The 27,795-nt window shown below is 35.9% G+C and overlaps 1 protein-coding gene across 9 annotated transcripts in view; it reads right to left on the reverse strand.

The window, feature by feature from the left end:
• THSD7A (thrombospondin type 1 domain containing 7A) overlaps nucleotides 1-27,795 on the reverse strand; it is a 258,813-nt gene that overhangs the window by 70,082 nt on the left and 160,936 nt on the right. For all 9 annotated transcript variants that reach the window (XM_015853613.2, XM_015853618.2, XM_015853619.2 and 6 more), the window contains 2 exons: nucleotides 24,432-24,587; nucleotides 21,226-21,429 (listed from right to left, as the gene is read on the reverse strand). In XM_015853613.2, coding sequence (XP_015709099.1) covers nucleotides 21,226-21,429; nucleotides 24,432-24,587 — 360 coding nt within the window. The remainder of the gene's footprint in view (nucleotides 1-21,225; nucleotides 21,430-24,431; nucleotides 24,588-27,795) is intronic.

The raw sequence follows: 27,795 nt of genomic DNA on the forward strand, positions 1-27,795 counted from the left end.
AACCCCATTTGAAAATTTTTTTCATTTGCTGTCTAATATTTTATTTGAACTCTATGTGTATACATTAATGTTGCACAAGAGAAAAAAAAAAACCAAAAAAACTTCAAAACCATTAGTCAAAGGTCGCTGCCCTGAATTACTTGTGCTTTAACCAACCAAATGACAAAAAACTAAAATCCAGAATGAGGAAAACAGAATATGAAATAAAGAAACTGTTCACCACTGAGTAGTTGATTTGTTCATTAAAATTTCAAAGTTACAAGCAGTCCATCTTTGGAAACAGTGCTTATGTTGCTGAATGATATTGCTCTTATGAAACATACATATTTTGGGCTAAATTCTCCAAACTGGACTAACTGCATGCAGAAACAGCAGAAGGAAAAAGAGGCTGTATCTTGAGGATATTAAATGTCAAAAACTAGTTGAAAACTTAACGGGGATTTTTACAGATTTGTACTATCAGTAAGGACTGCCAATCTCTTCCTTGGACTGCTACACTGGTTCCAACTTGACAAATAGCAGAACGACTACAAAAGTCACTACAAACAGTTCTTATGGCTTTTTTAATGGATTAAAGATCTTCTAGTTTGTGTGCATGCACCAGAGCCACAGGTAAACTACTATTTGATTGCTTTAATTAAAAAACAAGCAAACAAACAAAAAAAACCCCTAAACTTCCAGATAAGTAATTTTTTTAGTATCACACTATTCATATCATAGTTCTTGTTTTATTACATTCACCAAGAAGATATTGTATGTGAAAATTTGGTTTAGATGCTAGAACTTGGGCTTCAGTTTGGACAGTATGTTCCACACAATTTAATCTTGTCATTCTTTTGTTTTATTTTTTATCTTGCTCATCTGCAAAATGTGACAGACATTTTTCTTGTAATATACTTTAAGATCTTTTCACTGTGAAGCATTCTTAAAGCTGGTAACACTAGAGACATAGCAGGAAACCTTCTTGATTCTTGTGTATCTTTTAATATGATGCATGCTCCAGTACACAGAAAAAACATTGCTGTTAGATTCTGACCTGTAGTAAATGGAAAGGCAAGTGCTTAACAGAGGGCAAAATTATTTTAAAGCCTTAAAATGAATAGTAAAATAGTAATAGTAATAGTCTCGTGCGGGTTGGAAGGGACCCTAGAGATCATCGAGTCCAACCCCTGGGATTCGAGCCTCTGTGCTGCAGAGCAGCACTTCTACCACTTGCGCCACAGACGGATTCGAACACCCGGGCCCCGGTGTTGCAATGTGGCATTCCTACCACCTGTGCCACCGGGGCACACAAAATCACTGCTGGATTCAATGAGGCATGGAAAACAACTGGGGAAAAGAAAAATCAACATAAAAATGCTGTTGCAGGCCTACACAGTAAGGTAATAATTTTGGTCTCAGTCCTTTACCAGCAACTATAGTCTCTGAAAGGCCAAACTGTAATAAAAGTCAAAAACAGCAATAATAAAATCATAATAAATGGGATAAAACAAATAGAGAACTTTGAACATTAATTTTGTAAGAGATTTTTAAAACATGTGCATTATCAGTAGAGAATACCACACAGTGCTAATACAGATCATGTTATACTCTAAAGTCTGTAAAACTATTAATGACAGCAACTGAGCCTTAATTCTAAAACTGCAGACTTCAGCATTTGCACTGGATAGTCAAGTGTGTCCAAACTTGCTAATACTTCTCTGACTAAGAAAATAAAAAAGGCAAAATCTTGCTTTTGTGGTTTCTAGTAGTCGTAAGTGATCACCTGCTTTTAAATACAACAGCTCACTGGAACTTAATGTTGCTTGTGTATTTAAATCTACACTTCGGAAATGAGAATGTAAATATGTAGAAAGGAAAAGCAGTTCAAAGCACAATATGATTTGAATGTACTGTTTATACATACATTAAGGAATACATTGTAATGTATATATGTAATGATATCTGTAACTGCTCTCTCAGCTGATGAGTTTTTCTGCCTTGCCAGTGACACTGAAAAGGATGTGTTCTGTGCCATCCACAGGAAAATTTCTGGGTACTTAAAATTCTTGGTAAGGTTATCCCAGAGATTTAAGCTCTGCTTTTGGGGGTGAAGAAGGGTGAAGAAGTCCTTGTTACTACTTAGCTTACTTCGGTAATGCCTCTCAGCATGAAGAGAAAATAAGCAAGAAAGTAACAACTGCCTTGAAATTACATCATAGCTACATTAAAATAGTATCAACTAGAAAAAGCAGTAATGAAAGTCTTTTTTTAGCTGACATTATTCAGAAGTAAATGAGAGGAAAAAAAAAATCAAATCACTAAAATAAGAGAACACACAGAAACTTGTTCAAATTTGAAGTTCTATGTGAGACTTCCATTATCAATAACCTTGCCTGCACACTTGCTGACTAGTCTATTCTTCACACGACAGAAAAACTCATTAATTTTCAGATGGTAGTTAAGCACCTGAATAAACTTACATTAACATTTTAGTTTCTAGTATTATTGTATTCATTTCTAATAACTAAGATATTACCAATACTCAATAAAAGAAAATTCCTAACTGCCTCATATGAGCCATCACAACAATTTAACATTTCCTTCTAAACTAAAAAGCTGCAGCAGTTCTGCAGGGTTTGTTTTTTGTTTCTTTGTTTTTATTGATTCATTTTATTTATTTTTTTTTAGCATTTCTTTTCTTTTCTTTTTTGTTTTGCTTTTTTCTAACAAAGGATAAACTGTCTGAGAAAAGTTGTCTTTCTCACAGCACACGTCTCTAATTAAAACATGTACACTACTGAAAAAAGCTGACCCAGATTTTCCTGCAGGGAGAATTTAGAATTTAATCCCCGCAAATCTAATCAAATAAGCTACTGAAAGGGGAAACAATAATACTTACATGAAATTCATCATTTATTGTATTGTTTAGTGCAGGAATCATAAATGAGAGTATTTAAAGGGAAAAAAAAAAATTGCACATGCAATGATATCAGAATGACAAACCATTTTTTTTTTTCAGATCAATGCTTTATATATGCTACTAGACTTTGATAAGCATAATGAAACTCTTAAATGTTTTATTAATCCCAGCAGTGTTCATAATATCCTGACAGTATTTATTCATAACTACTCCAAATATAAAACATGTCAAAGTAAGCTTTAGTGCTAGTAAAACAGAAGCATCCATGAAAAAAAATAGCAACAGCATGTTAGCCTATGTAATTGTTTTCTGTTCTAGTAGTAGGATGACCAGCTGTCAAAAAAAAAAACCAAACAAACAAACAAAAAAAAAAAACAAAAAAAACCCCATCTCTCTGTACAAGGTAGGATGATAAACTTTCAGCAACAAACATTTTTAAACCTCTCTAATTATTGAACATCAAGCAATGTTAAAATTTAAGATACGTTGCCCATATATTCCACTTCATTAGTTTCAAAGTTTTTCAACAAATTCAACATGAAAAGATGGATCCCCTTTTTAATTTTTATTTTCTCCCTGTTAAAAGGCACTGATGTCCCCTTCTGCCAGGCTGACAGGGAGTCTGAAGGGGTTTGTTGCTTTTTGGGAGCCAAAATCTGGCACAGTGCCAAGAGAAGTACAGCACCTTGTCAATAACATGGACTACTATCTACTATTGCTCTTTTGTATTCCACACTGAAAGGTGGAATATGGGCAAAGAGTGGGAGTGCAAATGAAGAAAACTGGTTCCCAAGTTGTCTTCCCTTGAATTCTGCCAGTTAGAAGAAATTGGTAAGCCAGAAATAGACAAGTAATGCATATCAATTCCTGGCCATGCAGCTGACGCTAGCACCAGGGTTTTGGTTTTTATGACAATGGGACTTTCTATGAAGATTATAACCTGTTAGGGAGGGATGGGATCCACTTGTCTAGAAGAGGCAAGGCATTTTGTGGCAGCAGGCTGTTCAGCCTAGTGAGGTGGGCTAACACCTGAAGGTCTTGGGGGGTAGGGAGCAAAATGGGAACTACTGCAACCATGTGAGGAATATGTCAGGCCAACCAGAACAGTGATATAGCAGATGTCTGCCACAACATGAACCAGAAGGCCAGTCACCACAAGGGTGTATATAGCTATGGAGGATTCTCTTGCATCCATCAAGTAACACCTACATTCTCTGCTGCTCCCTTTTCTTCCCCAAAGTGCCTGTATACCAACTGATGCAGCATACAGAACAAACAGGAAGAATTATGCATCTATGTGTTGACAGAGGGCCACAATCTCATCATGATCACAGAGATGGGGAGGTACAGCTCTCTAAGACAGACCAGCAAGGTGACGTAGGGGAGTTGCTCTTTATGTGAGAGAACAACAGGAATGTTCTGAGCTCTGCGTAAGGATGAACGATGAATGAGTGGAGAGCTTACAAGTGAGAATTAAGGGGCAGGCTAATATGGTAACACCATCGTGGGTGTTTACTACATGCTGTTTGATTAGAAAGAGGGTATTAATGAGGTCTACAGAAAGCTGGAATTAGTCTCATGACCACTGGCACTGATTCTCAGAGGGGACTTCAATATTTACTGGAATAGCAACACTGCCAGGCACACATCATTCAGGAAACTTCTTCAGGGCTGGGTAGATGACTTTCTTATTGAAGGGGTGGAGGTGCCAATGAGGAGAGGTGCTGCTCACTGTATTGTTATAAAGATGCAGAAATACAAAGACTATGAGCAGCCTTAGCTACAGGGACCATGAAACAATGGAGTTGAGGATCTTAAATGGAAGAAACAAGGCAATAAGTACAGTTTCCAACCCTGGACTCCATGGGAGTGAATTCTGATCTCTTCAAAGACTTGGAAATACTCCGTAAGTTAGAGCATTGGAAAGGTAAAAGGGTCCAAGAGAACTGGTTGACATTCAAGCACCAATGATGCACCTCAAGATCAGTGCATACCTAGGAATAAGAAATCAAGCAAAGGTGGCAGAAAACCTGTGTGGATGAGAGAGGAAAAAAAAAAAAAGAAAAAGAATTTGTGGAAAAACTCAAATGGAAGAAAGTATATGGAATGTGGAAATAGGTGAGGAAGGAATATAGGCACATTCTCTGAGCATGCAGGGATGGAACAAGGAAGACACCTGGAATTAAATGTGGTGACAGGTAAGGACAAGAAGAAAGGCTTTTTTTAAAGTAAATCAGTAGCAAAAACAAGACCAGAAAAAACTTGTGTCCACTGTCAATGAAGTGTCCAATGAAGTGGATGCCTGGTAATCTCCTTTATGAAGAAAGGCTGAGAGATCTGAAACTGTTCAGCCTTTGAAAGAGAAGTCTGAGGAGGGAACTGTATCAATGCAGATAAATGTCAGACAGGAATCAAGTGGATGGGGCCTTTACAATGGCATCCAGCAACAGAACAAGTGGCAATAAGCACAAAATGCAACACAAGCAGTTCCATGCAAACATGAGAAAGAAATTCTTTAATTTTGAGGATGACAAAGCACCAGAGCAAACTGCCCAGAGAGGCTGTAGAATTAGTTTTGTTCTCTGGAAATATTTAAATGTGCCCAGGTGGGTTTTACATGTAACCCACCTACTCTAGGGAACCTGCTTTAGTAGAGGGATGGCTTACACAATCTCCAAGTGGTCCCTTCCAAATCCTGTCATTCTGTGATTCTTATACAGCAAGGACTACTGCATTCAGTTCTATTGCTTAGGCAGATAGCTGGTAGCTCTAAGTGTTAAATCAGTTGGTAATTCCCTAATCACATGCCTTTCTCTCAATTGCTTTTGCTAAGTAGAATTTGCATTTAATTAAGTATGTCTTAATTAGTTGATAGTTAATATTCTTGAAGTCATTTTCTTCTATGAAGCTTAAGTAGAAATGGCACTAATTTTGATGAAGACAAATACTCCAGTGTTTCTCACATCTGTTGGTTATGCGAAAATATAAGAAAGTTGCTCTAATAGTTTAATGATATGAAAATACTGTTCAGTTGTAAACAGTTGCATGTGTGAAAATGCACTGTCATTTTGGTTTCAGTGGAGAGTTTCAAGAAATATCAGTGTTGCTTTCTAAAAGAAAAGAGCAGTTGAGCCCATTATTAAAGAAACAAACAAACGAAAAAAACATCATGAATTTCATAAACATAGACAGATGTTTTTAAAAATGATAAATGTGCCAGCACAAGAACATAAACCTTTGCATCATTTAAGTAATAATGACTGCACATACAGAACAGCAACACACAAGGAAGTCCATTGATTCCTTTTTCATTATGCAAATATCAGAAAATATAAAGACCTTCAAAAATACAAACTTAAAATTTAAAAAGTGTTTTGGACTTTTATAAAGCAAACACTTGCAATGGGAAAAAACTACCATGGCAGGGAAAAATGTAACCCAAAAAGAAAATAGCTGGGAGTTTAGTAACCCACCATATCCATTGTTTCTTAAAAAAAGGATTACAGTGTGCAAACATACTTGGAAAAAAAAATAATAGTAATGAGATTTTTATTTCTTGAACACCACGTTTCCCAAGCATGTAAATGTGAAACATTAATTTTACAAGCAGTATTAACTTCTTGATGACGAATGACTATGTACAATCTTCACTGAGCATTCACCTTAAGCAAAAAAGAATTTTGAGGAGTGGAAAGGTAGTAACTTTAAGAATCATCATAGAGATGGAAAAGTCTAATTCCAGCAAAAATACCCAGGCATTTCTGTTGCTTCTATATAAGCAAACTAGTACATGCTACCACTGTTCCTCAGCTCTACTTTAAATGCTAGCACGTTTGAAATACTTCCTCACAATACATTGTATTAGCAGTTCTGTAAAAAGAATGCAGATACGGGTAGAACACCTGTAAAACACGGGTGATTTATGGAAAAGCTGAAATATTTGGAAACCATTCCGCTGCTGACAGAAGATAGTTGTAGTTCCATAAAATCATTCCTGTCCTTTAGCTCATCCAATCTTTCAGTCACACGGTTTTCAAGAAAAGTGATCCTTTGCTAAGAAATCAAGTTTAGTATTCCTTAACGTATCAGGCAAAGGTAAGGCATTGATCATATATATAGTTGTTACTTCCACAGTCAAACTCAGAGTTAACATTCCTTACTTCGAAATAATGAAAGCCACAAAAGGACAACTCTGAAGCAAATTAAGAAATGTGTACATCTCTTAAATTGTTTCAGATAGATAGAAAATATCTTTGGGTACACTCTGGCCATAACTGATTAAAAATAATGAACTCACACATTTGTATGCATTATCAATGCCTCCAGTAATGCCATTTTCATGTCTGAAGAACATATGTATTTCCCCTTATATTAGGGCCATCTATCAGGATTACAGTCATGCAGATGTAGTCTAAATTTGACAGAGAGAAGAAATGAGGGAAAGGAATTGTATTTCTTTATTCAAATAATATTTTTCCAGTATAAAATGCTGACCAATAATAATAAAATCCATACCAAATAATACCAAATAAATACCAAATAAAATCCATACCAATAATAAAATCCAGACCAAACAGCAATATGAAAAAAAAAAAAAAAAAACAAAAAAAACAACCATGATTCATCCTTTCTCCACAAAAAGGGCGAACTTATTTACCCTTGAATTATTTACTTAAAGATTAAAATACGAAAGGAAAAGCAACTGTTCTACATTTCTTGTCATTTAAAAAAGGAGAACATTGTAGTATCTATATTCAAGTTTTACTTATTACTTTATCCTATTTTTTCCCCACTGTTCTTTTCTAGAGTTACTCAGCTTATACAACTAAATTACATGTTTAATCAATTTCTGCATATATTTGTATACAGAACTTATTTAACTGGTTGTGAGAGGAGTTCCAGTATCAATTCCACAAATCATATACTAGGCTACATGTGAAGCTTCCAATAAAAAGGAAATATAATTATATTATTTTTCTATATGAGATCAGTTCTTCCACTTTATGCATGGAGGTACAGCAAGGGTGTCTTCCAGTGCTAGCAGTACCTTAATAAGTAGCATAGCCCTTTTATCTTCCTTACAGCATGGTAAATTACTGAGAAAATACAGTACATATTTTGTATTATGCACGCTGTCAAAGATTATCTTTCCTAGTGTAGATGATAACTTTAAATTTTTCATTAGTACTGATACCATCAAAGGGCTGTGTTTGAATGGGCTGTTGGTAATACTATGAGTCTCACTGAAAAAAAGACTTATCTAAATAGAAATACTGAAACTTAATCCAAATTAAAATATGACTTTGAAGGAGATTAGCTGAACTGTATTAACATTTTGCATGGCTATCCTTATTCAGAATAAAAGTAAAACATCTTAATAAACAGAGATTAGGCCACTTTAATTTTGAATAAGAGAATTAAGATGTGCATTTAATATGGTTTAATTTATTTTTGTACCTAATTCATGTACTTTCTAAAGTGTCTCCAAGTAAACAAGACAAAGTAAAAAAATAAAAAAAAAAAAAATCTGAAGAATTACAGCATCACAAAATAGTTGTGGTTGGAAGGGACAACTGGAGATCCCTTGTCTGTTCAGGCAGGTCCACACAGAGAAGGTTGCCCAAGCTTGCATCCAGGTGACTTCTGAAGTACTCAAAAGAGCAGACTACATTTCCTCTCAGGGCAACTTGTGCCACTGCGCCACCACTTGTACAAGATAGAAGCACTTCCTAAATGTCAGGCAGAGCTACTCACATTATAGTTTGTGCTTATTTCCTCTTCTCCTGACACTGGACAAAGAGCCTGTTCTGAACTCTTTGCACCTTCTCTTCAAGTATTTATAGACATTGAAAAGATTCGACCATAAACCTCCTCTTCTCCAGTCTGAACAGCCTCAGCTTTCTCAGCAGAGAGAGTTTTTCTCATAGCAGAGATGCTCCAGCCCCTTGATCATCTGGGTAGCCCTCCAATAGAACTCCAGTAAATCTGTGCCTGGAGCCCAGAAATGGATGTAGTACTCCAGATGTGGTCTCACCAGTGGTCAGTAGAGATCACCTCTCTTGACCTGCTGGTGATAACGCAGCCAAGAATACTATTAGCTTTCTTAGCAGCAGGGGCATGTTACTAACTCATGCTCAACTTGGTGTCCCTCTGGGCTCATAGGTACTTTCCTGCTGAGTTGCTTTCATACTCATGCTTATAGTTGTTCTTAGTTTCAGGCACCTTGGGGTGACAGCATGACCATGGGGCATATTAACCACTTTCCCCACCTGCAAATTGACTCAGTGCATTCTACCCCATCATCTAGATCATTAATGAAGACGTTAAAAAGGACTGGACCCACTGCTGGCTTCCAAGTAGACTTTGTGCTACTGACCAGTACCCTATGGGCCTGGTTGCTCATCCAGTTTTTGATACACCACACTTTCTCCTCATTCATTTCATACTACAACAGATTCTCTATTACAGTCTTACAGTGGATAGTGTCCAAGGTCTTAATGAAGTTCAGGAAGACTATTATTCACTGTTCCCTCCCACACCCCCATCCATCAGACCAGTCATTTCATTATATTAGCTTATCAGGTTGGTGAAACATTACTTCCCCTTGGCAAATCCATGCTGGCTATTCCTGGTCATGTTCCTCCTGTGCCTGGAAATGATTTCCAGAATTAGCTGTTCCATTACCTTCCAAGGAATTAAGGTGATGCTGACTGGCCTGCAGCCTGGGTCCTCTTTCTTGCCCTTCATAAAGATAAAAAGTGACATTTGCTCGCCTCCAGTTTTCAAGCACTTCACGGAATTACCATGATCGACCAAAGATTATAGACTACCCTTGCAACTATATCTGCCAGTTCCAACAATGCTCTTTGGTGCATTCACTACCAAGGGTACAAACATGATATGCTTTTAGCAGAAAATCAGCTGTACTTAAATTTTCATAGTACAGCACACTCCTAACCCAAGAATACCAGTTTTGTATTTCCAATAAAGAGCCTAGTGAAGTATCTACACATTTCCTAACAAGAGGAGTAAGATTTTCCTACCTCTTGACCAGTACTTGAAGCATTTTCATAGTTCACTTGTTACTGTAGTTTCACTAAGTATGATAAAGAACAGAGAAAGAAAGTGTATTGATCAGAACCAAATGCAGTTGCCTTCTAGCATCAGATAAACCAATCAAACAATCTTGATATGAAAGAAAAAGTAAGTTTGATGACAGGCTATGGTGCCATTGAGAATAAAAATCAATATTAGTCTTGGGACCAAGCAAGATCAATACGTCAGACCAATAGGCCATCTTAAGCAGAGTAGAGAAGTGCTGAAAGTGCTATAAGGAAACAAGAAAGTGCAAATCTGAAAGATCAAATCTCTTTAAAATTTATAGTGTATTTCTAAGAACACTTGACAACAACAATTCACCGTGTACAGATACAGATGATCTCAAGATTACATGGACTCTGCCCTACCCAACCACAATTTATAAAGCAAGAAAAAAATACAGAAGTATGGGTTCAAGAAATAAATCACTCAACTTTTTTGTAAAGTGCTACATAACTGTTACTGTGCTTAACAGTGAAAAAAAATGCCTTTGGATTATAGAAATACTTGCAGTACAACTTTGAACATTGATAATGGGTTTAAGATGTACTAATCTGAAAATGCGAAATTCATCTATTTTAGCATAGCATTATCACTGTTTGTTTGTAAAATGAACTGAAATTATTTCCCGACTGGGAATAATTTCCCGACTTGCATCAGATGTAGACAAGTAAAGAGCTGTACAATTTCAAAAACTGTTACATGCATTTTGCTTAATTACTATTATAGACATTTTATTCTTCCCTCCAATGAGCACTAGATTGAATTGAGGATAAGTCTAGGAAAATCTATGGAATGTCAGTGATTTCAAATCAGTTCAATCAAAAACGACTTAATTTTGATGTTGTTCTTCTAAATTTGATTAACATTCAGGGATATGAGTGACAAACAGAAGCATGAGAAGGAAACAACAGGGAAGACTACAAAAACTATAGCATGAAAACAGTGTGACAGTTCCCCTAATATCCATAGAAAGACAGTGCATGCCACAGTCAATTTTCTTCAACAGTCTCTACACTGAGATGCAAATCTTTATATTTTAGACAATCACAAAAAAAAAAAATGCCTTATAATATTTTGCATAAAAATGAATTTTGGAGGATAACTTCAAAAATTTAAGCTTAACAATTCATAATGTTGCTTCAAAAACTTATTAATATTCCAGTACAGCAGATTCACCAAATATTTTCCTCCAACATTTAAATACTATTCTTCCCTGTAATGCAAAAGCATAACCCACAGATGACGAGAATGACTACTGACATAGAGATGACAGAATATTACATAAAGTTTTCAGTTTGTCAATTATCTAGTGCCTTATTGCTATAAAGTGGCAAGTTCATAAATGTGTGATGCTTCCTGCAACTCACATATACCTGTAACCGAAAAAGGAAGTTATGAGAATAAGGAAAAATATTTTAGGCAGTAAAAGATTATTATAAACATTTTCTTTTGTGTTATTCATTCAGCTGTAGCTAGTCACTCTAGAGACTTGTCACACTGTATATGATATGACAGCTCAATTCAATCACAGTTAAAACAGAGGACTCGAGAGGTGTAAAGGAGATCACTGCCACTGTCATGTTTACACACTTCTGAGGAATAGTTTTATAATTAATTTCATGGATGCTTCTGTCAGTGTTCCACAACTGCCAGATTAAATGCAGTCTTTGGAGAGCATCTTTTTAGCCATCCTGCAATGAGTATCTTCTCATCATTACAAGTGGAAGGCACAGCATGCCCCTAGGCAGCTTCAGACTGTGAATTAATCTTGTCTTTCGGAAATATTTTTATAACCATTTCCTCTGTAGACAACTAAAACTAATGCATGCTTCTGCTCTTTTTTTCTTTCTCCCAGTCTCTAAGCATATGTATTCAGAGAAAGAGCTCACAGTAAAGCAACCAGAGGTAAACACCACTACACCTCATAAACATATGCTAAATTAAGGAGGTATCATTGCCATGCAGGAAAGTGAAAAGCAACAAGAACACGTTTGAGAATCTAGGGATGTCACAACTTTTAAGCCGGGGTAAATTATGCAACATTAAAGACTCTCAGTAATCTGACAGATTTACACCTACTTGATAAATTAGTTACAACCTGGTGATAAATTAGGCTTCTTTACTAGAAAGGTCTCATTGGTTTTCTAGAAGCCTTCCAGAAAATTTAAGATTCTAGTTAGCACTATTCTTTCTTTGCTCTCTCTCTCTCTCTCTCTCTCTTTGTATACTCACACACACAGACATACACTGAGATATTCAGAAAAAGGGATTTTAAGTAGAATCTAAGTCATATTTTTTCCTCTGGAAAACACTAATGCAGCAGCTTGTTATTTATAAAATATCAGTAAAAATAAATTAGGTCCAAAATAATTAAAATAATACCAGATATTCAATAATTCCTGAGGAAAGATTTACATTGCTAATTCATTAATTACCCCAGTATAACATCAGGAAGCTAAACAGTAGTAAACTCCAGCATTAATGCTGCATTTGCATTAGGCTTTTTTTTTTTTTTTTTTTTTTTAAAAAAAAAAAGTTGTGTAATCACATGCCTCTTGTTTTTCCACTGGGTCACTTCCTCCTTCAGTTCACAGACTAGAAGCACCTTAATAAGCAGCTATTTGGTATTTTCAGTTCTAATGTCATTGTTCAAAGCCTGAGCCTATGTTTTATTTCCAAAACATTAATTAAAAGCATTATTAAAACAGAATTGGTAATTTTTTCCTAAGATCTTTCTATGATGGGTACCAGTTGCCAAGTTCAACATTTATTTTCCAAAGACTTTATATGTGATGGGTCAGTAATATTTATATTTTACTCATTTTTAAGAAAAAGAAAAAAAATAAAACCCCAAAGAATGATGCAAACAAAGCTAGTTGTTGGAAAGATAAAGCATTCATTACTCCAAACTGCATACTTAATCCCCAAAGGAGATATATCTGTTTCACAAATTAGTAGCAGGTTCTGTGGGGAAAACATCACGTAATCACAATTAAATAATTAAAGACTTCATCTGCTACATTCTCCTAAGGATCAGACAAACAACCTAAATTTCCTACTGTTAAAAGTCTCATCTTTGCAACCTATACTACTTGATTTTGACTTAATACTTCTTTCAAATTTTCTAGTTTAAAACAGAAGCCAAATGAAAAACAGTAATTCTACAACGGTATTGCACTGATATTGGACACCTACTACTCTGCCCAGAGATCTTGTGAGACTAAAGCAGGAGTAGACCAACACACTGCACTCCTGCTCTAAAAAGCATTAATTTCTTCTATGCTTCTTATCCAGCTCCATTCTGCAGACACTAATCCTAGTCCACCACCTTACTTTCCCTTCCACAAAGTTCTATCCATCTGTTTGTCAAATCTTTCCTTGGGCTAACTGTCACCAGACTGAATCTGTCTCCAAACTTATTTCTAATCTTGGTTGTATCCAGACATTTTATATTTTCTCTTCTATCAGATGGTTTCAGTAAGTCCTGGAAAAAACTAGGGACAAAACTTTTCGCAGTTCCTAATCACATTGCTTCGTCAGTAAAAATTTCCCCCTAATGTTTTCCACTCCCTGTTTCATCAGAACCTATGTATAAAAAATATTCTTTTTCTCCCCTGCAACACTTTTGTGACTGTACATAGCTGAAATTCTTTCAAAAGCTACCAGTCACTCAGAATAGGAATGCACCAATAGAAACACACAGGAGAATGCTCCTCGGTTGCTCTGATTTGGAATAATCATTGCAGCTGAGCAAGTTTTACTCTTAATTTGAAGTGGTTTTAATGTGTAAATGTCTTCACTTGAATAATTATCTTCAAGCTCTTTGAATTGCCTCAGAAATACTCATTTTGCGAAATCAAATACTTCTAGGCTGTTAAGAGGATTTTTATCCTCATATATTATGTAGTTGCACTCTTTGTGTTATATTTTGGAAATATTTGTGTTTCTTATTACAGTAGTCTCTATTTCTGGATGCCCAACAAGTTCTAACTACACAAGTACGTAATTCTCCACAAAGGTGTTAAAGCATACTTTGAATGTAACAATGTAAAACACAGCAAAATCATCTGACTAAGCAGACAAATTATTATCTATATTATAATAAAAATATTTCTTAATTAATCTGATTTTTAACCATATGCGCAGGCATAACATCACTATAGGCACCGTTCATACAAAGTGCAACTCTGCATTGAAAAACTTTTGATAAATTGGAAACAAAGGTCTATTGTACTGACTTCATATGTAATAGTTGACTGCACTACCTAGATGGAACTCTGGGTTTTGTTTTACTTATTTCTTTAATTGAAATCACTACATCACATTCCAGGCTAACTGCACCAGATACTGAGAAAGCAAGTGAAGTACTTAAGTCATCTCACATAAGGAAATCACATCATGTTATACAGACACTGAAAGCATCTGTTGTGATACAGAATTTAAGAGGGGTGCGTTCACTTCCTTGATGTCAAGATGAAAGATAGAAAAGGAATTGGTATAATATATTAAATGCAAATTTTCATCGACAGAAGAATTATCGATTATAAAACTTCCTGATTCCATATGCTTTCAGCAGTACTATGCACTAAGTTTTCCTTGTGTTCTTTTGTATTAAAAAAGCAAATCCAGTTAAGTAGAAAAGCCTTAAAAATCCATTGCTATGAAACATTCCAGTGCTCTAAGAATAACAATATTAAAAGCTTTAAAAAGTGTATTTTACCATCAGTAACAAATTCTGATGTTTGCATCCAATAAAAATACCCTTTTTTTGTGTGTGTTTTCAGACAAACCAAAACAAAGCAAGGACACAATCATACATTGTATATCACGTATGTTTACAGTGAAGAACAAAGCATCCATCACATCATATACTTCTTTAAAATGCCCACAATAGTCAGCCAAAAAGCTGTCAGGCAGAAAAGAACTGTTTCAATCAATTCCCTAATGACATTAGCTGGGAAATTAATGTTGAAAAATGATGACTAATGCACATATAACCAGGTTCCTGTTAGTGTATGGCAGTATGTGCTGAAAGAAACTGTCATCAGCCCCCATATTTTTTTGACTAATTGACTGCTGAGCATTGGTCAGAATCTTGGTTCTCTTGCAGAATTAACTCAATAATTCAATGTAATTAGGTTTTGAATTTGGCTCTTCATTCTTCTTAAAGATCTATGTCATAAAGTGACACAAAGTAGGTATTTTATTATTAAATAATCATCAAAAATCCAATTAGACTGATGGTTTCTTCTTTCAATCTGCACAACCACATAACAGAAATGGCAAAAGAAATAGTGTCTTTAAACGTAGGCACTCCTACAAACTTCCATTCTGTCTCTTAGTATGTTTCCTCTATGAAACTGAAGGAAGACAAACAGCTACTCATTAAGAATTTGAATCAGACTCCAGTATACAGGAAGTATCATTTTAAACCATCCAAAATATTTTAAGTAAAAATGGTTGCACCAGCAGATCAGTTTATTAGCTGAAGATTATATATTTAAATATATATACAGTTCTAATACTGATATTGATAATTTACCTTCTCTGAAATATCTATAAATTTGCAGACACTCCAAAATAAGAAGATATAATAACACAACCTAGAAGTTATCAAACAAAATGAAGCTGTTAATCAGGAATCAATGGAAGAGAAATTAAAACACACAAAGATGTATGTTTTCTGCAAAATTAAATTCAGTAAAATAAACAACAAATAAATATTTCAGAAATTGGTGTTTCTGAGTCCAGAGAAAAATAATAAAGTGATAAATTCCTACAGGACCATCTTAGAGTCTCCTAATCAGTCATGCTAGTTGAGAATAACAGAAATAAAGGAAATTTACTCTGCTCTTCTTCAGACTGCAGTGTTGGAGCCACTCCATGCAAAGTAGTTAGCCTAACCTGTTTGAAGTTTTTGTATTTAATCTAAACAAAACAGGTTAATTCTCCTTCAGTGTTTTAATAAACTACCAACACCAGTATTTTGCCACCATTACAAAAAGGGTACCACTCACTTGCATATATCAGTGTATATTGATGTTAATGGGGCTCTGAACTTGTACTCCAGCCTAGCAAAGTCCATATTCATGTCACCCATGTATGGCCAGATACAATAAAAGAACATGTGGCCCCCACCTACATGAACAGACATCTGTTTGTTGCCTAGGTAATTTAAGAAACAATTTCGCTATTTCAAAGATTTGCAGGCATTTGCACATACACAAAGAGCCTTACTAATGCCATGGCTCCCTCTCCCAAAGCCAGCCATCCCTCATGGCTGAGAGATGGAAGAACAGTAGAGTTCCTTCCACTCACTGTGTAGCTAACCTTAACCCAACAATTAGTGAGCTTGAACAAGCTCCAGAGGAAATTTGCTCTTTAAATAAGATCCATTTGATCAATAGGCATATGCAGTGGTACAAAGCCCATTATGCTATGAAAACTGTAAACGGATATACTTAAACCATCCTACAAAATGAGCAAATAGTCTCAGGTTTCTGATCTGAAGATCAGAAACACACAACTGACGCCACAGCTACTGCTGGTACCTTTGTTGGAGTTCAGCCCAAAGGCAAAACCCTGAAAAAAAACAGAGGTTGAGCCATCATTCTGTAAACATTTTCACTAGCAGTTAATTTTGCAAATTTGAAGGAAATTTTGTCAGAACTAGTTTTGCTTCATTTGCATACTATTATCACTAATGTGTCTGTTGCAGTGGAAAAACTCTCTCACTATAGATTAAGTCTTTAAAACACACAGAAACATTTTTGAAACAACTTTTCTTCATAATGACATAGCTTCAGAGAAACAGAGCAAATCAATCTACTGTAAAATAATTTTTCTAAACTGTATTAAGTAACTTAATAACAAATAATGCATATGTATTTCTGTGTACATGGGTACAAGCATGTCTTGCATATTTTGTATACATACGTAAATAAAGTTAACTAAAAAAAAATCTTTCTAGTGCTGTCACTACCAGAAGCTAACCTGTAGAATGGTTATAGCATGGAACATTAGCCACAGCTCTCTAATTATTGAAATAATTTATATGAGAAATACTAATCAGTTTCTAACCAATCTTAGAGTTTCCACAAGCGAAAGGAGCTTTTTTCAATTAATGGATTCCTTTAGTAAAATGCCCTGAAAGACTGACTAAGAATAAATATTATGAAAAGGTTCTTTCCATAGTAAATGTTGAAGTTCCATTTATATAGTAAAATACATCTAAGTTTATTATAGTTCGTGAAATGACAAACTGGGGTACTGTCATATTTTTTTCAGCCTGAATGAAAATTCTGATTACTGCAATCCACTGTGGAAAGAGAACGACAATCATAGGCCTCCAGCAACAACACATGAGGATAACCTATTGTTTGGTATTGTCTCAAAGGCTGTAATGACTCTTATCTTTACAAGAAATTGAAGAGAAAAGCTCATTCCAATTATATAAAACAACTTCACAAACACTGCAATTTGATTCTAATTGTAAAGTAAAACATCTAGGTCAAGACATGTTATTCCAACTAATTATGCTTTAAACACATGTAACAATGCAACAATCAACAGAAAGGGAAGATACTCATCAGCTTGGAATTTATCTTACATGAAAGCAGTATATTTACAGAACAACACATTCTGAAAAATCAAAATCTTAGCCTTTTTCATTTCATGAAAGTCCAGGAGAAAATATATTTTTGTTTAAATATACTCCAGTTCCTTTGATCTCGTCTCTCATGTTGAGGCACAGATTTAAGAATACTTCCCTTTAAGTTACACTGCTAGCTTATGCCATAATTAATGCTTTCTACATATTGTTTCTCTTCACAATCATTCTCACACATAAAAATGATTTAAATTCCCTGTATTTGGATCAAAATTAGTGTAACATATGATTATAATGCAAATTGTTTGTTCAGATTGAACCACGTGCTTTAACTGACAGTTGTAGCAATCATAGAATGGCTTGGATTGGAAGGGACCTCAAGGATAATCAAGTTCCAACCCCCCAGCCACATGAAAGGCTACCAATGTCCACATTTAATACTAGACCAGGCTGCCCAGGGCCCTATCCAACCTGGCTTTGAACACCTCCAGAGGTGGGTCCTCTACAACATCTACAGGCAGCCTGTTCCAGCACCTCACCACTTCCTTGGTAAAAAACTTCCCCCTGATATCCAACCTAGGTCTTCACTTCCTCCCTCAACTTTAAACCATTTTCCCTTGTCCCCTTCTCATTATCTACCCTTTCAAAGAGTTCACTCTCTTCCTGTTTATAGACTCCCTTTAGACACTGGAAGGCCACAATGAGGTCACCCCACAACCTTCTCTTCTCCAAGCTGAGCAAGCCTAACTATCTCATCTGTCTTGTTGAGAGAGATGCTCCAGCTCTCTGATAATCTCTGTGGCCCTATTCTGGACCCTCTCCAACAGCTCCCTATCCTTCTTGTGTTGAGGGCCCCAGACCTGGATGCAGTGCTAGATGGGGCCTCATGAGGGCAGAGTAGAAAGGGACAATCACCTCCCTCTCCCTGCTGCTATCTCTCTTCTGATGGAACCCAGAATACCATTTGCCTACCGAGCTGCCAGAGCAGCTGATGTTAAGTCTTTATCCACCAGGACCTCTAGGTCCTTCTCTAGGATTGCTCCTCCCAGTCTATATATATGCCTAGGATTCCTCTGACCCAAGTGCAAAACCTTGTACTTTGCTATGTTGAACCTCACTGGATTCACCCAGCCTGCTTTTCAAGTCTGTTGACATCCTTCTGAATGGCATCCCTTCCTTCCACTGTGTCAACCACACCACTCAATCAATATAGTCTTCTTCAATAAGTGCTCAAAACAACAACAAAAACAGTGGATATTCAAAATTTTATATGATGATTAATTTAAATCACATTGTTTAGACAGTGCAAAAGTAGCATTCTCCAAGCATTATTTTACTGCAAAAATATCTTGCAGCAAAACAGCACTCATGGCAAAATGCTTCTCACCTAGATTTTATAGAGTGCAATCTGGATGCCCACAGCCAGTGTTTGTGGAAGAGAGCTATGTACACCAGAATTGGACTAGACAGGAGCTACCTGGGAAGAGATGGTGGTGTGCACTTAGAGAAACATTCAGGAGTTGCCTACAAGATTTTCAATGGATGGGTACTGTTGGAGGCATATTAAGGAGACACTAGACCAGAGTTAGCTTGGAGGGCCAGACCAATGAGATTGGTTGATCCTTACTTTGTTTGATACTTCGTACTGTGCTTCTCCTGTGCCATGTTATTCTTTCTCAGGAGTCTTAAGCACAATATGCTACATATTACTGATAAACATCACGGGAAATCTTTTATTATTGAGAAGTAAGGGATTACAACAAAGAGATGGGAAAATCTACTGCATCATTCTCCACTGCTTTTCCATTCTGTCACAAGATACAGAACACATATCTTCATGAGTGATTAAATCTTTGTAAAACAAATATAACTGTGATATGATTTATCCTATCACTGAAGCTTTGCTCACAACTGTTTAATCTCAAAGACTGACAGGCACATAGCCAAAGCTAGAATTCTCGCTCCTAGAACAGATTGCTGATATAGACAATGCCTATACAATTTCGGTAACGTATACTGCCACATAATTCAGGAAGACTCAAGTAGAAAGCAAAAGATTAATACTAGGAATAAAAAAAAAATGCAGTCACAAATCTTTTGAGAGAAATTTGGCCAAGTTTAGCCCATACATTGCAGAGAACAATTCCTGTAAGTTTGAATCAGAATGCAATGCTGTATCCATAAAATACAAATAAAAGCAGCTTGATTGCATGTTCAAAATGCATTATGCTTATATTTATGTATAATAATTCATTATAGTTTATATATAATCTTTACCACAATTTATTAAAAAGATACCCTGATCAAACATTAAAGGTGAACAAATACCACAACTCATAACCAATGGGAAATCACATTATCCAGAAATGTGATGCAAAAAGCTTGTGAACCAAGTTTTGTGAACAGAAACCCAAGATTTAAATCTCCCTATAATAACCTCTTATTACCTCTGACCAATCTAATTAAAAAATGTTTTGTGCAGTTGTTAAACACCAGAGCTGTCTCCTTATTTAATCCTCCACAGAGAGTTAGAATTATCTTACTGTAACTACTCTGTAGTCAGTACAATTAATGTAATTCATGTGCTACATTCAAGCAGACTATAATATTAGTAATGAATAAGGAATATTCTCCTAACAGTAATTCTTGAGTTCTCTATAGATTGAAGTATTTTGTAAGCAGCTTCCAAAGTTAGCTTTTATGATTATGTCATGCAAAATCTGTTTTCCCACACAGAAGGATAACTGAATAATGATGGCATTCTTCCTGACCTCCTAAGAAGCATGACATCCTGGACTGTCAAGTCAACTTAACACACATCAAACCATGTTTTTTTGTAACTACATCATTATTTTTCTTTTGAATGTGCTTACTGCAATATATATTACCTCAGTCACACTTTATTTGGTATTGTCCTCAGTGGATCAGATTTGTTAGTGAAATTATATCAGGGAATTCAGTCAAGTCAGAGCAGGCATACATTTGACCTACTGAAAAACAGTAGCTGTTCCTGATATACTTCTCTGAAAGTCTCATCAGGAACTTCTGAAAACTTATGTTGTGTAGGTTGATTGTTGTGAAGAAACTTAATTCTAATGCAAATATTGGGCCCATCCTAACTAACTGATTGTAACATGATATAAAATACAGCAGTGACAGCAGAATAGCAAGGTCCTGGACTGGTCCAGGAAATTAGCATTTGCACAAATGCAGCAGCCATGGACACAGAAATAAAGGAAAAAAGCTGCTTACCTTCAGAAAGCCTCAGGTACGCAGAGATCTCCAATAAGATATCCTTGTCTCCACTGCCTACCCTTAAATTAGGCGTGGAAAGGAGTGAATCCTGGTTCCACTCCTTCCAGTCACTCCGGTGCGTTGCATACACCTGAGCTCCCCTGGGCTGTCCCTCCCTTCCTACCAGGTGCTCAATCACTGGTTCAAGCAGTGACTTAGCATTTCTGCTACACCAGCACTAACGAACTTCTCTCTTTTAGAGGGCTCTGTCTTTTTAAGGACTGAGAAATCTGAGAAAAACAAAGAATGCTACTCTTTCAGACTGCATGCTAGCATATTCACTCTAGGCTGGTATGGAACATGAGAAAAAGCATCTTACCATCACTATTGATACAGACAACTATAGGCACCTGAGTACCAGGGCCACATGGTTTCTCATTGTCAGGAACACACTCCTCCAGACCCACAATCTTCCAATCATAGCATGAGGGTTCCTCGCATGGGATGGCTTCCAGGAGGTGAGGGCAGTTTCCTGTTCCTCCTGTAGGCTCGTTAGTGATGCGTCGTTTCCTTAGTTTAAATCCTGAAATATCCATGAAAATATAAATGGTGAAATAATTCAGTTATAAAAAGCAAAGTGATTTTCTTCTCTCTATCCTAAGTGAACTGTTCTGTCTCTCTGTGCAAAAAAAAACAACACACCAAGATGCTCGATGCAACATAACATTTAGATAATTTGGTAGAAAAACTCATTACAGAAAGAAGTAAAATTTAGCTAGTTCTTTAAAAGCTTTGAGCTTATTCATTAAGCTTTGCCTTCAACTCTTGTTTGTCCTAGTTGTATATATTTCCCAGGAGTCAGCATTGGTTTTCTGTGATTCACTCTTGCTGAATCCATCTCATTTAACAAATCTTCACTAGGTTCTAGCTTGACATTTCTCAAAGATGTTGCTTGTTTTCTTCATAGGAATTTTCAAGTAGAAACAGAATATAAAATGAAGTCAGCTTACAAACAAGTAAAAGTCTAACATGCCAGAATAGATAAACTGTGGAAAGAAATGGAGAAAAGGATGAAATCCTATGAAATCCTATTTTGTTGGTAATTAACATAAAAATATTCCCTTCCAATCATTTACAGAATTTTCTTCAGACTGTATGAACTCATTTTGAATAGGAAAAATTGATGAGCGATTTTGCAGCGTGACACGTCAGACTGATATCAGTCCTAAATAGCCACCTTGTTCCTCACTTCCAGGATGATATGTTGAAAAAGTCATTCTTTAGCCAGAATATGTTAATCAGACCGGACAGATTCAGCAAACAATTTCTCATGTAATAATTTTCTACAGTTTCTGATATATTTATATGATCAGATTAATTTAACATTGGAACCTTTCCACAGCTTTCCAGAGGTTCCTATTCTTGTCTCAATATTCAGGCAGGTTAACAATACTCAGATACTGTTATAAATTGCTACACATAACTCCTTAATTTCTACTAAGACAGAAAGTAAACAGGAGAGAGTTTTCATGCATCAAGAGCAAGTGTTAATTTTTCTGTTTGGAGATGTGCTTCTTAACAGATTATAACAAATAATATTTTAATAATATATTGCTATGCATCTTTGTTTTCTCTAATTTGAAGAATTTGACAAAATTCTTAAGTCTTAATTGTCTACTGAGCTTGCCACCAAAAAAATGACATTTCCAAAGAGACACTCCCATGTCCACTACAACAAAGGAGGCAAGTGACAGACAGTAAAGAACCATTACTGAAATATGTAGATAACTTAGCTTTTAAGTCTGAGAGTGCTTGTACAACTTCTCTATCATTTTTGAAGAACTGGAGTCACACAGAAAGTTAACCAGGAAAAAACAATATAACATGTAAATCTGATGTTACTATATGCTCCTTGAAAATATTATACAGTATGCTGATAACTATATCATTACTATTAGACAGCCATATCAAACAAGGAATGAATACAATAAATCAGAATATTGAAAAATACCTAGTCGAGAATGTCATTTCATAGCAGAAAGAACTGCAACTACATCTTGTTGAACTTATTAAGCAGGTAAAACGACTCTGCTGTTAGGTAGGATATTAAAAGTTCATGAAACCACAGCTGAACAGAGGTAGCATAAAATAATTTATCCATTAAAATTATTTATGTCGAACAACAGCTTTTGAATCTAACATGACCATCTCTATTTCATTCTTATTTGAATAAGTGACTAGCCAGCAGTACACAGCTATTCACATCTGAATCCAAAATGCATCTCAAATACTGGGGGACAAACAGGCAACCAAAAGGAAATGCCAACTTTTTGTATCCCTTTACAGCAGAGTACACCTAAGAGCTTGACAAAGCAAAATACAGTTCTATGTCTGTACATAAAGTTGTGTCTACCTTGCAAAGGAAACCAAGACATGGGGGTAGGAGGCATGATGCACATTTGTACAGTCACACAGTAAAAAGACTATCTGAATATAAGATAAACGATTAAATAATTAGCTAACCCATGCTGCAGAATAATTGCATAATGTACATCCTAATATATTTTCATTAGGCAGGGTTTACAATTACCCTTGAAAATGTAGCAAACAAAATAGCAACACAAATAACATGTTACTTGTCTGTTGTACTCAGAAGAGACTCAATCCAATGGTTTTACAGATGGAACTGCTTTTTCTTTCTTGAATTGATCAAGGGTGGATCACATTACACACTGTGTGACAGCATCATAAAACTTGCATTTGCTTTACAGATTGATGTGTAGCTAGCAGCAGACTAAGAACTAGAAGCCAAGCTAGCATAGTAATTGCAGTTACTCTTCAGGTGGACATACAGAATGGCCTTTTCTTATGATTATTTTCAGTCAAGAAACTAAATCTGGAATCTCAGCTTGCATCAGATAATCTCACTGCAACAATGACTTGGCCAGTTTTTCTAATTTATGACCAAAAGTCCCTAAGACTTTTTAAATGTGTTCCTTGTCACTGTACTCTTGCCTTCCTATCTTAATGTTACTCTACTACAATATGTTCTGCACAGTAATGAACTGTAAAATATATGTGAAAGCAGAAGCCAGCACAGATGTACTGTTATCAGGAGAAAAAAAAAAAAGAAAAAAGTGTTTCTTATCAACAGTGAATGATCCTAGCTCTCTATCAGTGCATGCTTCACAGTCTATCAGTGAATTCTTAAGTAGTTGCTGAACTGTAAATCTTCTACTGATTTCAACACTATCCATCTCGAGGCTGCTTCTGCCCTCCTTTTGAGACAGTGCCAGAACTGTGCTCTGCACACATATTCAAATTATACATTTTGTTTGAGAATCAGGTTTAAACCTGGAAACAAACTTTAACAATTCAAATTGTCCTTGAGAGTCCAGTTATCAGTATACATTTTTGCAAGCTTTCCAGGAGAAATAGTGCAAAATACAGTTCCAATTCATTGTCTTTTTTTTTGATGCTCAGAGGCACTGGATATACCGCACACATGAGGGTGACTGCACAGACAGAAATGGTTTAGGAATATGAAATACTTGGCATTAAAGGCTCCACTCAATATTTACATACCTTTCTTGGCCTGAGGATCATCACAGTTTTCATAGGTGCATGGTCCCCAGGCTGACCATGCTGAGGTCTCACACTCTGTAGGACAGGGGACATGGCACAGTTGGGAGGTGCTGGGAAGAGGTCCTGTACACAGCCCACGGTCCACTGGCCTTGAGGCTGTCAAAAAAAAATAGTCAACATATTTTTCATATGTCACCAGTCATGATGCTCAGCTCAAAACTGACAGAACCATCCTTCCTTCAGAAAGGCTGCTCTCTCATCATTCTGATATGATGAAGAGATATGAAGTAAATGCCTGTATTGAAGAAAAGGGGACAGAAGTCAGTCAACAGCATGCAGAGGCACGACCAGAGCCAAATCCAATTAAGTAGAATCAGGAAGACCATAGATATTGCAGCACCCTCCAGGACCTAGACCTTTCATTTAATGGACAGATTATGTTGTAACAATGGCTGTTCACACTACTGTCTGCATAAACAGATGTCCTGCTGTCTTACTGAGTTAAGTTTTCACTGCACTAACTGAAGAAAAAGCTGTATAAATCCCTGTGCTTTTATATGATACTATAACTTCAAAAGCGTGGTTTGTGAATAATTAGATTATTTATAAGCTATAACCTGAAACATAATTAAAATGATGACAAAATTTTATTCTTCTTTCACTCTATAGACCTCCAGTGCATATTCAGCAATAAGATTTGTGCAACAGAAGTTCCAGTTCATAAATGTTTGAATGTAATATATATAGGCATATTGTATGTATATTTATCTAAACTTTGCCCAAGATAACTGACTTTTCATTGCAGTATTATTTATGTACATAAAGACACCTGTGAAGGCAGAATGTTCTGTTTTTTAATGATCTGTAATGCTCTGCGACAAATCCAGCCATCCTGTTTCTTCCATACCTTACAGTATGGAATCATTCTTTTCGATTCCTGTTCTATATAAACATTCATCCATATCTGTAAGGTGCCAGATGCAATCACAGAATTCACAGTTTACTACTTCATTATGAGCAAGATTTTAAAACTCATTCAGAATACAAAACTTGGCAAGATATTAGATTAAGCAGAGAATATCTGCTGGAATGCAAAGTGAAGTTTGCCATGTTCTTCCTCTCTGTCCAGCTGAAGAAACATGCAGTTCCTAAACTTAAAGCACTCTCATCTTACTCCCTCTGTACTTCATGGGAAAGTTACATCACTAATTTTCTACCACCCCTACAAATATTCTCTCTTGATGGAAAGACTTATGTGACAAAATATATTCTAAAATATCTTTCTATTTGAATGAAGAAAAAATGACAAAATATCTTTCAGAAAAAAAGATATCAGTAACAGTAGATTAAAATTTACATTAAACATCAAGTTGTTTCAGTATTTACGGATGTGTGCCTCTTTCCATTCAGACTTTCAAAGCAGATCATCTTTCAGTTTAAAGGAAAAACACTAAATTCTTAATTTTAAGGGGAAAAGAGAATGAGCCTCTCTAATGTCATTTCCTATTTTGCCTCCTTTAGCACAGTTTTACTTCCATTTTCTCTGTGTAATGGAGGCACGAAGATGGCAAGTGATCATTAAAGATTACTGCCCCCAGCTTACCAATCTCTTAACACAAAATAACAGGCAAAATTATTCCAGCATTTTTACAACACCATGTTGGAGCTAAACTTGATAGAAAATTGAATTTTACGATAAATTTGACGTGCACACTTAAAATGCATAATAACCAATACAAAATTCATATCTACTGTAGAACGTTAAATTAAATAAACATAAACTGGCAGCAATTGGATTTATATTGAATAGTTTCTAATAAAAAGGGGAAAAAAAGCAAAACAGTAAATGTTAACCATACTTTTAAACATTGATTTAATCAGGAAATTGTCCAAGTGAGACAGTTGAAATTAAGAGTCAATTATACCCCTGAGACACAGTCTTGCCTCAGGGATCAAGGAAAGCATTCAGAATAATGCCTCGCTTCATCTCCAGCCTGCATCAGGATAAAGCACCTACCATCACACTTGTTAATTGTATAGCACTTAGAAAAGTAACAAGGATCTTTAAGCTTTGGGAGCATAAAATAGCAGATTTTCATAACACAGATTTCCATATCTCAGCCAGACTTTCTAAGAGTCCACAAAGAGAAGGTGCTGCTGTGCTACTGTACTAATTCATTGCCAAAGCCATGGTGGATTCAGGCCAACATGAGATTGACACGAAAGTCCAAAATATAAGGAACTGTGACAGTGCTTGGCTTTAGAGAGATCAAATGAAGCAGGAGTAATACCATTTCAACTTTTTGAAGATTTTTGTCCAGTAAAATTCTACGTTTTATCTGCAAAGAGTGTTAAGTAAACTACTCATGAAAACAGACTGAAATTATCTGCCTTTTCCATCATTCATTAGAGCACAGAGTAAACAACAAATCCTTTGGGGACTTGTAAGTGGTATCAGTGAATCACTCAGAATGCCAAAATACTTTTGAAATGCTGGTTGTAAGAGCACCATTGATGTCCAAAAGTCTAACTTGAGGTCTTTTACGTGTTCCCCTTTAAAACACAATGAATTCAACACTAGGAAATAAACATTATTTTCCAAATTATTAAAATCACTGTCATCTGCAGAAGCTGACACAACTTCATTTTCCTTCCCGGTTATTTGCTTTCATGACAAACAATGGAAGGAAGCTGCTCCAGCTAAATTGCTCTCACTCCCAGAAAAACAAGAAAAATCCAAGCTGAGAACACATTATGAACAGCAACGAGGTAGTATATGTTCCTTACATGATTTTCAATAACATTAAATGCTGTCATCAAACAACAAGAAGTAATTCAGGACCTGATCCTTCTAACAAGCAGTCAACTCTATGTATTTAAGCAGTTCTTTGCGTTTAACCCAACAAGGAGTGAGTGCTCGTAAATACAGAATAAATTTGTGCGCATATCGGAACTTTCTTCCCATCCTCTTTCTACACCATGAGTTTTAATTCTACTTGGAAAAAATGACACAGCCGATCTCACAGTCTTATTCTAAAAGAAACTTCCCAACTGAACAAATTAAATGAAGAGATGGAGAAATTAAATGAGATGTTAGAACAACAGTGGCCTTCAGGAATCTTGATTGTCAGCTAATTACTACATCCTGCACTCCCTCTTCTTCAAGTCAACATTTATAAATTCTGATAGGAGACGATACAAATTGGAGTGCTCTGGGGAATTCTAGTTCAGGTAAGTCTTATAAGTTAAAATACCTTCTGGAGCCCTAGCTTGGTGTTTTAAAGCCACAAAATGTCAGGAAATGTCAATGAAGTAATTCCCAGCACTCAGACTGGAAGGGATATCAGTCACTTGACAAACTGTG

The sequence above is a fragment of the Coturnix japonica genome, chromosome 2 (assembly GCF_001577835.2).
Source record: "Coturnix japonica isolate 7356 chromosome 2, Coturnix japonica 2.1, whole genome shotgun sequence".
NCBI classification, from domain to species: Eukaryota; Metazoa; Chordata; class Aves; order Galliformes; family Phasianidae; genus Coturnix; species Coturnix japonica.